This window comes from Hippichthys cyanospilos, chromosome 15 (assembly GCF_059441005.1).
Source record: "Hippichthys cyanospilos isolate Australia breed blue-spotted pipefish chromosome 15, RoL_Hcya_1.0, whole genome shotgun sequence".
Classification (NCBI taxonomy): Eukaryota; Metazoa; Chordata; class Actinopteri; order Syngnathiformes; family Syngnathidae; genus Hippichthys; species Hippichthys cyanospilos.
This window is the reverse complement of record NC_142383.1, coordinates 3,122,764-3,137,406: the sequence shown is the minus strand read 5'-3', so window position 1 is coordinate 3,137,406 and position 14,643 is coordinate 3,122,764. Positions and strand designations below refer to the sequence as shown.

General features: G+C 36.5%; 1 protein-coding gene across 4 annotated transcripts in view; it reads right to left on the bottom strand.

Moving 5' to 3' along the window:
* ythdc2 (YTH domain containing 2) overlaps positions 1–14,191 on the bottom strand; it is a 32,455-nt gene extending 18,264 nt beyond the window's left edge. The window contains exons 1-13 of one of the 4 annotated variants that reach the window (XM_088435798.1): positions 14,133–14,191; positions 13,108–13,270; positions 12,911–13,001; positions 11,508–11,704; positions 11,121–11,323; positions 10,713–10,879; positions 8,050–8,152; positions 7,745–7,907; positions 6,318–6,425; positions 6,099–6,244; positions 2,306–2,441; positions 1,424–1,550; positions 1,242–1,307 (exon numbers count right to left, since the gene is read on the bottom strand). In XM_088435798.1, the coding sequence (XP_088291924.1) occupies positions 1,242–1,307; positions 1,424–1,550; positions 2,306–2,441; positions 6,099–6,244; positions 6,318–6,425; positions 7,745–7,907; positions 8,050–8,152; positions 10,713–10,879; positions 11,121–11,323; positions 11,508–11,704; positions 12,911–13,001; positions 13,108–13,264 (1,664 nt within the window). In that variant the 5' untranslated portion in view covers positions 13,265–13,270; positions 14,133–14,191. The remainder of the gene's footprint in view (positions 1–1,241; positions 1,308–1,423; positions 1,551–2,305; positions 2,442–6,098; positions 6,245–6,317; positions 6,426–7,744; positions 7,908–8,049; positions 8,153–10,712; positions 10,880–11,120; positions 11,324–11,507; positions 11,705–12,910; positions 13,002–13,107; positions 13,271–14,132) is intronic. The other 3 variants (XM_088435800.1, XM_088435801.1, XM_088435799.1) reach the window with 3 other exon arrangements.
* Between the last annotated feature and the right edge of the window lie 452 nt (positions 14,192–14,643).

Below are 14,643 nucleotides of genomic sequence, written 5' to 3'. Positions count from 1 at the left end.
TATGTTGAGTATATGTAGTAAATGGAATTTTACCTGCTCTCTTATCAAAAGTGAATTACTGGTGGTTTTGGTACTTGGTATCAATCTGTGACTACTCAACTTTATTACTCGAACGAGTAGCCTTCCGAAAAAAATGGTTCTTGACAAAAGACTTATAGTTTATTATTTCTGCATTTGACATCGCAACCACAAATATTGTATTGCAGCAGTGTCCTATACGTGATAGCTTTTGTCAAAACAACTCATCTTACACATGTGTGCTGCCCAATGCATTTAAAGTGTTTTTCTATTTGCTTATGCTCTGAACATAAATGAGTTAAATGATGACACGTTCAACTAATTGGCAACAAAAACACAAATGACGAGGAATAACATCCTTATATAGGAATAAACATTTAAAATCATACAGGGCACACTTCTGAACTGCAGTTGCCCACTTCTGCCTATGTGTGTCCCAAGGCAGTGGTTCCGAAAGAGAGGATTGTGACCCACCCCAGTGACTATGTAATAAACACCGTATGATTCCTAATTTGAAACAGCAAGGATACATTTACTAATGATAAATAGAGGTAAAAAAATCTAATAAAAATAGTAAAATACATTTGAATCATCTTTTCAATTGACAATTAGCTATGGTTCTCATTGGTTTTTACAGCGAGAGTCCTGATTTGTTTTCCTGTGTTTGTAAAAAGTGTTCCAGAGCACATATGCTTTTAACAGTGATATCGAATGTAAAAGGCATTTAAAGTTGATTTTTGGCCTTGTAGTTTACATGCAGTCATTTCTTCAGAATCTCTTAAACTTTTGATGATACTATGGACCGTTGATGCTGAAATCCCCAAATTCCTTGCATAGCCTGTTCACCTGTAGGATGTTCCAAAAAGATGCCTGATGACCATTCCTTAACCTTGTCTTTTTTGCTCCCTATCTCACCTTTGGTTCAGGCATCAGCTTCTAAATGAGCTAATATTTGTAAAAAATTAAAGTTGATAAGTTTTAACATATTTTGTCTTTGTAGTGTATTCAATTGGACAAAGACTGAAAAAGAATTTGCTAATCATTGTGCTGTTTTTATTAATGACCCTACACATCCGAATTTCATTGAATTGGGTTTGTAATTATTTTGTCATAAATAAGTGACCACCCGCTATTGTTACAATGAGGTATATATAGTATATAACCATAAAATTGATATAAGCTGCAATTGTAGAAGTGCATTCCCTAGACAACATCATACTCACATTGAAGACTGAAGAAGATCAACAGCATCTACCTGCTTGAAGTGTTCAGCAAAGTCCAAGGCAGTCCTTTAAATAAAGCAGTTTCTTTGTACAATTTTAACGTACTGGTAAATTACTGTGAAAACAGTTTACGTTTCAGTTGTTCTGGCAACAGTGCAAAAAAGTCAATGAAGAAAACATACCATCCATTTGAAGCCTTCAGGTTGAAGTCCGCCCCCATGTTAAGCAATTGCTCCATTTGAGTGACGAAACCTCGACCTGCTGTCACCATCAAAGGTGTGGCCCCTGTTTCGCTGTGCATATAGTCAACTAGGGAAATCGACACAAAGAAAAATAAAAAAAACTGGTCAAATTCAATGGGAAAATATGTACAGTGCCCAACACTTTCCTTATACATGCATGATGTTTTAATAGTTCACCACACACAGTGAAGTGTTTCAAGTCTTCATCCCTTTCAGGTTTGCTTATTACAGAAATACACTCATCAAAGAAAAAAAACAAAAAAATCAAGTCTATTGAAATAATATGCCATCAGTATTTTGCTCGGGTTTCAATTGAGTTTAAGGCAGATGAGTTTGATGAGTCAGATGAGTTACAGTAGCTCGTCAATCAAGTATTCTGTTGCTCGATGGCTATTATAATCATCCATTGGTAGTTTTGGCTTTGTGAGAACCTTCAGGTTCCACCCACAGAATCTCATAAACCAAATTGAGACCATTTAAAAGCTGAGGAAGACCTCTGTAGGTGTTTCACGTTAATTAGCTAAAGGGAATCTACATTGTTTACAATTGTTATGATATTCTAATATTGTGAAATAATGATTTTTATTTGAATTTTAGACAATCATGAAATACTGAATTTTACTTTGTGTATGGTAATCTAATATAGAAAGCAATCTTCCCATTTCTAAACAAGAGTTGAATTGAACAGACTCTCCCTCAATAATATATGAATTAACTTTGGAACCCACCTGGACACTGCCAACAGAATATTAATGAATAAATTATTAATAAATTTATTAATTTATTAATAAATAAATGTTCAATCAGAACTCAAAGACATACCATTAACATTTTCATGGAAAATTAGGTTGAACAGCTGAACAACATATTCCTCATTGTCGCCCATAAAAATGTTAGCTATGCAGGTATCCATTTCTTTCTGGAGCCATGGCTCCAACTGCTCTGTGCCTTCTAAATTCTGTAATATAAGAAAAACAAAAAAGGAATCATTTACAAATTAAAGTCCATAGATGTAGATATTTCAGTGATGCTCATTTTCTAAAAAGAAAAACAAAAAACAGTATATCAAATAAAAACAAATAAAATTTATTTGTACAGCCCCAAATCACCACAGGTCTCAATGGGCCTCACAGAAGAAAAAGAAATTATACAATATAGTAAAAGGTGTAATAATCTTATTACCTAAATATGATCTAATATATTTGATGTTTCCCTCTTCTCATTCTATGCTGATCCATTTATGAGTCCATCCTTTAATAAAAAACATTGTCATTTATTCAGTAATGTACTTGCTCCAATTAATAATACCTACATCTATTAGATCTAAATAATATTTGTGGACATCAATTTCTGCTCTCCACTTAGCTTATTTGTGCTCTCCTGCTGTTCCTATAAAAAGTCAGTCACCAACTGGTACTGAATAGCAAGGATGGCAAATACAAAATGGTAAGTGGGGACTGCAATAATATGCTGCCAAGTATTGAGAGTCCCCAATCAACTTCATTCTGCAGCATTTACCCCCAGCAAAATTAGTGTCAACTCAAGGGATGGGAATCTTTGGCAGTTTTGCAGTTTGATCTGGATGTTTGGGGGGTCTAATTCAGAATCAATTTTCAATTAAAAAAAAAAAGATTCAAAGCAATTCTATTCTAAATAATATCTGTTTCAACCTATAGATGTAAAAGAAAATCCACATAACTACTTCTGTTTTGCAAAACAGAATGACAAAAGGTAGACATTGTCTCATAGTTTTTTTTTAACATTTACAATGTTTGGATTTGTAAGGAGCACGCCTTCTTACAGAAAAAAAGAACAATAAAAATATTAATATTTCTCAGTATATTTATGACAAACAAGACATAAAAAAAAAAAAAACTTTTTTAAGTGAGATGCCAAGTCTAGAGCAGGGGTCGGCAACCCGCGGCTCTCGAGCCGCATGCGGCTCTTTAGCGGTGTCCTAGTCGCTCCCTGGAGCTTTTTCAAAAATGATTGAAAATGGAAAAAGATGGGGGAGAAAAATATTTTTTTCATTTTAATGTGGTTTCTGTAGGGGAACAAACATGACAAAAACATTCTTAACATTTTCCAATGCTGTAAAAATGTGTAAAATAAATATTACATTTCAACATTTCTGTCACCGAAGAATTACGTCAAAACCTGAGACAGGCATTTCTGTTAGCAGGGCGGGATGCTAGGCAAGTGGCCGTAGTAAACAAGCCAGCGGCCATGAGCCATGGATCCCAAAGGGGAAAAGAGAAAAATAATTGAGGAGAACAGACGATTCAAAATTTCTTGGACCGAATCTTTTGCATTCGTTGCCAATGAAGAAGGATTGCCTGAATGTTTGCTCTGTAGCGAGAAGTTGTCAAATAACAAAAATAGCAATGTGGAACGACATTTTCAAGGAAGGTGTTCTACATTTACAGCCGAGTACCCAGTTGGCAATGAGAGAAAAAGTGCGATTGCATTACATCTGCAGAAATTAGAGGAACGCAAAAATATATTTAAGAAGTGGATTGCATCTCCAACTCCACGACTGCTGCAAGTTTCGTTGCAACCCGGGAGATAATAAAACGTGGCAAACCGTTTACAGTTGCTGACTACATGGAGTCATTCATTAACATATCAGAACACCAATTTAAGGACTTCATAAACAAAACCGGGATAATACAAAAAAAAAAAGACGCCTCTTTCCGCCAAGACAGTGAAGGAAAGAAAGATTAAAACGGCAGGCAACACCCATCGACAAATCAAGGGCATTAATTCAGCGCCAGCATACTCAACTGCCAGTGATGTGATCGATATTGAACAGACTGCGCGTTTATGCAGGTATGTGGCTGATGTTTTATTTTTATAGATGCAGGCTACGTTTTATTGCACACTATTGCCCAGATAAGGGCCACCTTATGCACGTTCCATTTTGTTTTTTTCGAATCCTCATGAGTAAAATCTTCTAAAATCCGCTTTATTTAATTTGTCAAAGCAATGAAACATAATTCATTAATATTGTAATTTAGTCAAATTTGAGGCGGCATCGCACAGCAGAGTAGTCATGTGGTGTGTCAGGATGCACTGCAGGAAAAATAAACATTTAATCATGAAGCCTCATTATGTATTCGTAGTTAATCATTTTGATAGTAGGCTAATATAGCTATTATAGATACATACAGCATGTGTTGCCTTCATTACATGGCTTTTATTTTTTTGCGGCTCCAGACATATTTGTTTTTTGTTTGTTTTTTTTTGGTTCAATATGGCTCTTTCAACATTTTGGGTTGCCGACCCCTGGTCTAGAGGAATGGCAAAAATGAAACGTGTGCCAGTCTCTGTACCTGCAAGTATATTGGAAGCATTATTAGTCACAATTGCAACATTTACAGTATTTTCATACATTTACATGTATGTGAGTAACATGTATTCATGTATTAATTTTGACTTTGCGTAAGTTGTTTTGTATTTTACTTAGTTAACATGCAGAACTTTTATGTTGCGTTGATTACGGACCATTTGCTTTCTGTTCTGTATATTTGCTGGTTAGTGCATTTAATTCACATTTGTGAGAGAAAGTTATAAGTGCTTTAGAGCAAAGAGAGTCCCAGTGTAAGGAGGGAAAGAGCTGTTCCTTATGTTGTTGATCTATTTAGCAGGAAGAGAGCAGAAATATGTATTACGGCTTCAACGTGATTGAGACCCGCGATGGGAAAAGCCACTTTTAATGCTAACATTACCACTAGATCCGTGATGGTCGAACTCAATTCGTTAGCAATGGATTGAACCGCATTCACATTCGGTGGTCGGGGGTTGAAACGTATACAAAAATGCTTTGATCCTCTGCAGCTGACTGATAGTGAGTGCTTGTATTGCCATCAACACCAACTTACAGGGGATAACATCCAAGAAAATGGACTAAAATGCTTACATTTGAAGGATAATTTACCCACACAAAAATCGCTGGCTTGATCAACAAATGCGTGCATGCCACGCTCAATCAGCTGTCGAGCCGATGTCGCCCTGCTGTCTTGCAGTTAAAAGATATTTTAAGATATTTTCCACTTTAACGCGGTTCCAGACCGACTTGGGTCAAATAACATGGATCTATTCTATTCTCCTAAAAAATAGCTCTTTGGGTAACTAATAATAAAGTTCACAAAAATGAAAACTTAATGAAATTGAACAACAGTGAAGTACAAAATGAACTTGTTTGCTTCCTTTATTTGAAATTATTTTCATCATTTATTGATATTTTTACCGTCATTTATTACTTAATTTGTGTATTTATATTTATTTCTTAAGAATCAACAGTTCGGAACTGGAATCAATTTGAAAAATCTGAAGTTTCCAAATTCAAATGAGGCCCAACTCTAATGATGAATTATACAGTCAGAGATGAAATTATTTAAAAAAAAATAAAATAAAAATCAAATTGACTAAGTTGTGACACGAGGTATTGTATTGGCTCATGGTAGCCTGAAAAGGCTTAACACGAAACATGAGTCATCTGAATCAACACCGTTCATAACAAGAAGACAAACTAGACAGTATGAAGACTTTTTTCTTTCAATCATTACTTTAAACATAATTAGTCAGGCATATTATTAATTTCCAAGCATATTACCAGAGTTTTCATGGTGTCCGCTGTTTCCAGATCATTGCAGCTTCTGGATAAGTCGGAGGATGCCAAATGTGCATTCTGTCCATCTTCAACAGTGGATTTCTCATCTATTTTGCACCATTTTGTCAAAAGGTGTTGCATCTCCTCCTCTAATAGTGAGATTCACAGTGAGCTGAACATCAATATATGAATGCAAAAATATAAATCAGTAAACATTCATACTTTTCTGGGATTCGTCCTGGTGTTTGCCCATTTCTTTACAGTTAAAACCTATGAACCTCAAAATGTCTTCCAGAAAATATTGTTTCACCTCAAACTGTCTTCCTTTGACTAAGAGAAAAAAAGAACAACCAAATTAAAACACGCACATGCACAAAGACAAAAGTCAATTTACTAATGCATTTACACAGAAAGTTGACTTTAAAATACTCACTCAAGGTAGCAAGCATTCATTAGTCAATTTGGTTATAGTGGTGCTTTAACCCTAGTTCATTATTCTAAAAAAATATTATATTCTTCGTGTATTTTAAAAGGAAGTCCAAATTGTAGAATAATGAATAACAAATTAATATAATGTGTGAAAATGTGTTCAATACAACACACTGTATGTTTAAGGACGACAAGTTTGAAATCTTAAGATCAAAAATAGGGCATACAGTAGTCCCGTGTACACACATTATTATTAATATTATTACAATTATTCATGTTTAACGCATCATGGCCTTTTTTCTGAGTTTCAAATGTTAAACTGCATTTAAATGCACCATGTGTATCTTTCTAACGTTCGCCGCTAGTGGAGACTATGCCATATCTTACAATGACAGCGTAACTGCCAAGCAGTTTCTTAGTGTCATTAATCAACAATTGCCTACGATTCTTTAATGGCAGTGTGTTAATGTTTGTAGCTATGTACAATAATGACAACAATAATTTGGGATCTTGTGGTGCGCAAGGATAAATCAAGCTAACCGGAACCCAACCAACACTCAGAGACTTCAAAATAAAAGTGAAGTAAGGATATTTCACTGACATCCATTCATACATGTTTTTTTGTTTTGTTTTGTTTTTTTCGCCGACATGGTGCATTGTTGTTGTTATTTTATGTTGTTATGGCTTCTTTGGCATGCTGGTAAAATAAATAAATGTTTGATTGTAAAATTGAAAAAAATAAAAAGTTTGCATACTGTTTTTTAATAACCTGCACATTTCACCATTAATTGACACAATCCTCCTATACATAGAAATTATATGATCCAGGTTAGTTTCTCTCTTTTTCTGTTCTTCCTCCTCCTCCGACAGTGAATGTGCAATGTCAAATGAACATTCAGCATTTACAAGTATGCACACATTTTTTTCACCTAGCAATCCACGAACTATGTGTGGTATGAACCATGGCATTTGTTTATGACCTATTAAGTCTAATGAAACCTGGCACTCTTGAACACAAATTAAATGTCATTTAAAAAACCTTTGGGACTCTCAGCAGGCGCTTGACTCCATTCCATGTATTCATCTAAGACGCAAAGTAAAAAATTTACATCGTGAACACCGATGTGAAACATTCATTTTGACCCTTGCACTAGGATTAAAAAGTGATCATTATTTCATCTTAGACTTAAAACAAAACAAAAAACTTTAAAATAACTTACGATGAACAACAGGACAGGACCAAGCGCCAAAGTACTTGAGGAACAAGTCAACATCCAGAGAAGCGCTGGAGAGAATGAGTTTAATTGTAGGTATTTCCTCGAGTACTTGACGCATCTTTGTGAGCAAAAAGTCAGTGAGACCATCACGTTCATGCACCTCATCCTTAGAAAACACAGTAAGCCAAGTTAGGATGTCAGATTTATTTTCTGGGAGCTACCAAATCATGTGAACAGAAACACTTAATTACAAATTGTGATGACATAAACACATTTGGATAGTAATCCACTGTAGAGTTAATGCTTACCACAATGATATGTGTGGCAGATGCTAAACTGACATCTCCAGCCATTAGGGTCCTGAGTAAAACTCCAGTGGTACAGAAAGTCAACAGGGTCTTTGGAGAAACCCTGTATATTAAAAGTCAAATGTTAAGTTAAGCATTAAGTCAAGTTAAACATTAATAACTGGAAATATCTAAAGTAGAGGTGGGTTTTCTAATAATTTATAAAAGCTAAATTACATCAAGAAGAATAATGGGGCACTTTTATATTTTACCTACAGTAGTTATGTATGGTCCATTGACAGTAGCAACTTATGTTTACACTACTTAAAAAAAAATTCCTACATTCATTCGAGTCATTAATGTCAATTAATTAAAGTAAAGAATAAAATAAATAATCATTTTTATAACATTTACTACAAAATGAAGCCCATTCAAATTAGTCTCCCTTAAAGAGGTGTTAAAACCCTAAATGAGAACAATTTGTAATCTTTACATGATAAGCCAATATTTTTACCAGTATTTTACTGTTAAGTTTTTCAACTGGAAAATCAAAGTATGGCCACAGAGGTGATAAGAAAGTAATAACTGCATCCTGTTTTTCTCCTGTCAGGCTGCTTCTATTGATTTGGAGTTCAGATAAAAATAAAATATATTGTTGTGGGTGAAAAATAATCCTAAACACTCAAGAACAAATAACAAATTTCCATTTAATAACAAATGACCAAATTTTATCTAAACTTTTTAAAATTTGAACTGAGATCTTAGAAAGCTCTCACCCCATACTTTTTTTTCAATGAGACAAAATTACAAGACTCACAAGATGACACTTTTGACTCAGCCTGGTATGTTCAAAATTGACACTTTTGACTCAGCCTGGTATGTTCAAAATTGAATAGTAGCAACAGCAACGATGTCAGCATATCAGCATATCAGCATCAAAATGTGCAGTTTAGATGTACATCTACTCTATTAAACTGTCTTTTTGGGGCACTCGAGCTCTGTTAGATACTGTATTGACTCATTTCTGCGAGATGTTGCCCTAAATGCTGGCAACCAGCACCATACAACATTATGTTAATTTTTTAGTGCCCTGAATTGGCAACTGCTTGTGATTCCAGAACATCATTGTGTTATTAATGTTGAGAGTTGCAACTAACTCTGGGAGGGAGGGACAGCTACACATGTGACAATAATTCTCTACAATCTACAGTTTGTCAGGTAGAAAGAGTTGTCACCATCGTTAAGAAATGCTTCCGGGAAATTCTTCAAAGTAAGTGTTTCAAAGCGCTCGTGGTATACATTATTTGGTATGGTCAGGTTTATTTCGAAGCATTGTCTGGCTTTCTCAGAACATTTGGCGGTGTGTTTTAATACCATGTAGTGCATTGTGCTGTGTTTTTCTCCTGCCCCCCCATAAATAAATAAATAAATAAAAAGATCTCATGCTGTGCAGGGACACAGTGGAGTTTTAATCTCACTAGCTCTCAATGTGTGGAATCTCGTCCCATCTCGTCCCAAGTGATTTCACCCCCAATCATTATCCTTGATAGATGTCAGCCATAATAGAGGGAACACATTGTTTAGATATTGGCAGATATTAACATTGAAAGCATAAATGGACTTTTATTCTGAGTTTGAAATGTTGGACTGCATTGTGAAATGAATGCACCACATAGTTAGCTGCTAGCGCTAACACTAGAAACTTATGGCTTATCATACAATGAAAGTTGAATTTTTAAATTTATTTATTATTAAATGGCAGCTAATCTATGTGATGTGATAAACGATTAAAATAGTCGAGAGGATGAGTTAAGCTAGTTTCTCCGTACAGCTGCAAAGGCCAGCTTTAAAATAAGGGCTCATTCCGGCTATTGGAGTGGCATCTATCGTTGTATTTAGTGAATTTATTTTGTCAATATGATGTTGTCTTACTTGGCATATCTTTTTTCACATCATATAAACAAATACTGTACATGAATGTTGTCACTTCCATGTACAGTACACTTATACTCATTAAACAATTTCCTGTCGTCTGACCAGATTCAACTTTCACCAGTGCACACTATAAAGTTGACCGCATTTGTGGTTGAAGTAGTTGCAAGGTTGAGCACTAAAGTAAGTGTCTCTTTGAAATGATGTCTCTCTTTGAAATTATGTCAATGTTTTTAGGGAGGGCGGCTCGGTGGAGCAGTGGTTGTCACGTCCACCTCACAGTTAAGGGACCAGAGTTCAATTCCAGCTGGCTCGGGCCTTCCTGTGTGGAGATGTTCTCCCCGAGCTCACTTGGGTTCTCTCCGGCTTCCTCCGACACTCCAAAAGCATGCATGGAAGGTGTATTGGACAAACTAAATTGTCCCTAAGTGTGACTGGGTACATGAATGGTTGTTCATCCCTCTGTGCCCTGTAATTGGCTGGCAACCAGTTCAGGGTGTCCCCTGCTTACTGCTCAGCTGCGATAGGCACCAGCAAGCCCGCGACCCGTGTGAGGAAAAACGTCTATGGAAAATGGATTTTTTAGCGAGAAATTTTGTGTTTCAAAAGCACTAGTAGTACCAATACTCGGTATTCATGACTTCTTAAAAGTTGAGTACTCGCACTGGCATCGGTCTAAAAAAGTAGCATCGAACGTCACTAACTGTATATCTATACTTCAAGTAGGGAGTTCTGATTGATAAAGGTTTTACCTGCTTTCTAGTCGAATATGATAGCCAACCGTCTTGCCAATTGTCTCTCCCCTCTCAGCTGCAACTCTCTCAGCAACAGTGATAGCAGCCAGGCGTCTGGGTTGAGTACAGAAAATTCTGCAGCTTTCTCCTTTCTTGCTGCAGTCGTCCAACAGAAATTGTGGAATCTGAGCAAACATATTTACCAAATAAATGAGAATACTGAAAAAAAGCCAGTGAATAAGTGTACCCCTTATATAGGATAGAATACTGGAATTCACATAAAGTGGCACTGAAAAAATATATACAGTATATACAAATGAATACTGTACTGAAAGCTCAAGGAGGCCCTTTACTCTATATCCACTGAGAAGTATTTGTAAATTTCAGACAATAACATTGGTATTGATTTTGCAATTAATCTTTCACCTGGGTTGTTTTTCCAGATCCGGTCTCTCCTAAGATCAGGACCACCTTGTTCTCTCGAATCAGTCTGATTATCTCTTCCTCGTGCTCATGCACAGGGAGTGCATGTCGAAAACTGTCAAACTCCGACGCCTTTCTCCTCGGGGGTACCCAGGGAATGCCACTCTCCAGGCGCCCCCTTGGTCTGTTCATGTCAAAGCTGTTCTCTGATGGAAAACAAAACAAAATGGTCAAATTGTCGAAATGTGACTTAATAAGCTAATTGTTTGAAATGGTCACATTGTCGAAATCTGACTTAATAAGCTGATTGTTTGCACGACTACTACTGTAAGTAAACTACTTTTTGTATCAAAAGTTCTTTTGTATAAGAACTTCTAAACACAAACACACCAGGTTGTGTAGCAACACAAAGCTTGCTTTTGTGGCAGGCTTGAAGATCTTCACGTTCCTGACTGGTGATAGGAAACCTCTGAAGATGGCTGCAGATGGCGTTTAAAGAGGTTTGGGAGAGCGTCAGGGGCATGGTGAACCTACGATTGTCAAGGAGATTCTTTTTCTTGATGGTCAGGAACCGATTTGAATTTTTCCTGAAAAAAGAAAATACATTATTGCAATTTGTGTTTATTCATTTATATGTTTCAATAATGGTGAATACAACACAGCACATGTCGAAACACTTAATACTAATTCTAGTGTCTTAATTTTTTTTTATGTTAAAGTATAATTATTCCTAAATTTTCAATAACACGTTGCCAAAGTAGCAATATAACATCAAGAAACTTTTACAGTACTCCTTTATCACAAACCATTTCCAAGCTACATTTTGAAACAGTGATATGAAAATGCAGGATTCATTTGAAAACACACTGGCACCTAAAGGGTTAAGTGCACACAAAAATAAAACATTTAATTTGAAGTGGATACAAGCGGCCGAAATGAGTTTCCTCCGCAGGGTGTCTGTGCTCTCCCTTAGATAGGGTGAGGAGCTCGGTCGTCAAGGAAGGACTCGGTGTCGAGCCGCTGCTCCTCTGTGTTGAGAGGAGCCAGTTGAGGTGGTTCGGGCATCTGGTTAGGATGCCTCCCGGAGGTGTTCGGGCATGTCCCACTGGGAGGAGGCCCCGGGGACGACCCAGGACACTGTGGAGGGACTATGTCGCTTGGCTGGCCTGGGAACACCTTGGGATCCTCCCGGCGGAGCTGGATGAAGTGGCCGGGGAAAGGGAAGTCTGGGCTTCCCTGCTGAGGTTGCTGCCCCCGCGTCCCGACCCGGGATAAGCGGAAGAAAATGGATGGATAATTTGAAGCTTTTTTTTTTTTTTTTTACCAGAATTCCCATAGGCCATATAATGTGTTCACCAAAAAAAAAAAAAAAATGCCATTTTCATCAACACACAAGACTCAATGTCTTCAGAATACATCTGATTTTCAAAATTCTTCCTGTATTGTACTGAGAGTGTGACTGGCCTTTCTAAACACACAAATCCTTGTGAAGTATTTTCTTTTGTTAATCTTGTCACACACACATTGCTGATAGAAGGATACAAATGTTTTTGACCATATAAAGCTTTTACAATGACAAAAGTTTTAACTCTCCAATTACACATACAACTGTTAAGAAATTACAACAATTTGAAAATATTTTTTTTGAACTGGGGTACCACTGTATTTCTGTGTACGTTTCTATTGATATCCTCAATGTATTGTCAATAAAAATGGCAACAGACTAGGTCTTTGTGAAAACATTTTATGCTTTCAGTCATTTCTACCCTCTTGGTCTAGTGAAACATGCTTACCCTTTACTTTTAGAGATGTAACCCAACGCCTGTGCCGCACGATGAATGAAGGCTCTCTCATTCGAGGAAAGTGAAGAGGGAAATTCCATCTCTGTTCGATCAAATAAAATTTTACATTTTATGAGACTTGTACTGTCATTCCTTACTGCTTGCTTAAATTGGTCATTTTACACTTGTTTTATGCAAACATCACATACCTTTCTGATCACTGTAACGAAACTTCTCCAGAGACAAGTTAATTGAAATTTTGACTTCTTCATTGATGTGAATGTCTTTGAACCGACTTGTGGCAGAAGACTTTTGTGCTTTCTGTCTCTTTGTTGGGTTTTGCGAAGTTGGGCGAAAGCAGGACATGGTGCACTGTAACACAAATAAAATTACTGTGCTCACCAAGTACCTCTCGTTGTCACCATGTTGTTTTATGTTTGGATTGTGCAACATCAAAACCATTTTACAGTAGAATTGTACATCATAACAGAAGTGAAGTAAAACGCAAAACCACTGGAGAAAATGTAACTAAGGACTCAAAAAAGTGTAGGAACATTTGAAATTAAGTCAATGAACAGTAAATGACTAACGAGTGTTGTTTTTTAACTAACAACTATTTTCACCATCTAGTTGTAATAGTTTATCAGGGTACCTTTTGGGGCGAATGTTTCATTTGAGAACGCTAAAAATGTTATGTCAACCTGTACAATCCTTGTCAAATTATAGAAGAAACGAAACCACGCAACTCTCAATTCTTACATCATTGTTTGATGATCATCGTGCTATCTTATAACGGTGTCTATTTCGTGTTCGCTTTTTCACCTGTTCGTGCGGCATTACTGTTAAACTCAAAGGTATGTCAGAGAGCTATTGGCGAATACTGCTGCCGAGGGATAGAGAATAGAACTACGAATGTACAGGTACAATAATTGGAGGTAGTCGTTTGAGGCTGGTGACGAAAGAAAACATAAATCGCGTTCAGGATGGACAATGCCTTGGTAACAACTGTTTCATACTTTGCATGCCTTGCTTTCAACATCAATAAATTGTCTTTACAGTCGCTTAAAATTACCGCGAGTTAAAGGAGCTTAGATCTCCGCCATACAGTCCACAGAATAAATTATAAACGAGAGAGATTTTGCATACACTACAGGAACAACCAACAAATCTAAAGTAGATTAAAGAGGAAACTGCGTTTGAAGAACACATGAATGAAAATTAGAAATAATTTTACCACATTTACATCTGTCCTCTTTGCTCAGACCAAACGTGTTTCGTCCTGTTTGATGCAAAAGTTGGCAACAATCATTTAGGCGCATTACCGCCACCTGTTGGACTGGAATGTAAAAAGATAGCCTGGCCATGAGCCCGACCATACCTGATTGCAGATTCTTTACTCATTTAGCCATTCTCGCGAGTAAAAGTGTAACACTTTGTCTATAATGTATTTGTTAACGGAATTATTTTTCATGTAGAATCAAAACCTATAAAAAAACAAATGTTAATGGCTGTTGGCTACAAGTTGTATGTTTTTTTTACTTAAAACTGTCTTTTAAACTTTGTATTCAGACCAATTGCATAATTAATCTTTCAATATACACGTTATAAGTAAACTCATGGCAGGCAGGATATCAACATGTTTAAGAATACTGCATCCATGTGATCACAAATGCCAACATTTTCCTCTATAGGTGTGGGAGTGGCCACCCCATAAATCCACACCTGCTGCATGTTCACACTTAGAT